Consider the following 1,040-nt stretch of genomic DNA (forward strand, 5'->3'; position numbering starts at 1 on the left):
CAGGACAGAGAGAAACCAATGCTTCCACCAGCTGGGCCGCTGGTGCTCTTGGGCCACGCACTGCGGCGTTGACACCAAGTCCGACAGGGGTCCCCGGGGACTGCTCTAGCCAAGCTGGGACCAGAAAGGAAACGTGACACGGCCATTCTCAGCCAGTGGCCACGACAGGAGGACGAATCCAGCGAGGGCGGCTCTGACTGTTACCGAGTTTCCTGATGAGCCCCGTCAAAACCATTGCGTCCCGCTCCACCAGCCGCCGCCGGAGAATTAAACCGCCGCGCCACAGCGTCCTGCCACCATGACTGTCCCCCCGGAAACTCGGGCCGTGGGACAGCGGGTTCCGCTACTCCGGGGCGAACCACCCGACCAGTGAGAGCCATTCCGCGAGCTGCTCCCGGCCCTGCGTCCCAAGAGGAGCTTGCGGGTTTTTCGATAATGACTACCACGCAGTTTACAGACAGCCGTCTCGCAGGTAGGGACCGGAAAGAATGAGGAGGCAAGCAGAGGTGGAACCGGCTTTGGCCGCTGGGCACGTCGGGACTTGTAGTTCTAGGCCCAGCCGTGCTCCGGTCCAGGAATTCCGGGCCTGCCACCGCGCCCGCCCGCCTGGGTTCCCGCGTCTGAGCGCGGGCTCCCGGCAGAACCCCAGACCAGCCATGCACCCTCGCTCTGCGGGGATTCGCTTATGACCCTGCCAATCTGGGTTCTCGGGGCCCAGAACTTTACAGTTTAGAATGCAGAGTTTTGTTTTGTTTTGTTTCGTTTTGTTTTGTTTGGATTCCCTTACTCCGCGTTACTAAATGACTTACCCTTTTTTAACTATGTAATGTACCTCCAAAAGTCAAGCAGTGTGTCGGATAAGTTTAGTATAAACAAGCAAGCCACAAGAGGGGAGAAATGGGGAAAAGGAGATAAGAGAGCAGAAAAGGGGAGCTGCAGGCAGAAGTAAAATTGGGTAACGGGGGCCGGGTAAAGGTTTGGATTCGTATTTGAATGCACCAAAGTTGACTTTTGCACTGACAGATGTGAACAAAGAGGGG

The 1,040-nt window shown here is 57.2% G+C and overlaps 1 protein-coding gene across 1 annotated transcript in view; it reads right to left on the reverse strand.

The window, feature by feature from the left end:
* Positions 1-307, reverse strand: part of RTTN (rotatin) — a 115,330-nt gene extending 115,023 nt beyond the window's left edge. The window contains exon 1 of the mRNA XM_014535892.1: positions 203-307. Within this exon, the coding sequence (XP_014391378.1) occupies positions 203-235 (33 nt within the window). The 5' untranslated portion in view covers positions 236-307. The remainder of the gene's footprint in view (positions 1-202) is intronic.
* Positions 308-1,040: the final 733 nt, after the last annotated feature.

The sequence above is a fragment of the Myotis brandtii genome, unplaced genomic scaffold, assembly GCF_000412655.1.
Source record: "Myotis brandtii unplaced genomic scaffold, ASM41265v1 scaffold154, whole genome shotgun sequence".
Taxonomy (NCBI): domain Eukaryota; kingdom Metazoa; phylum Chordata; class Mammalia; order Chiroptera; family Vespertilionidae; genus Myotis; species Myotis brandtii.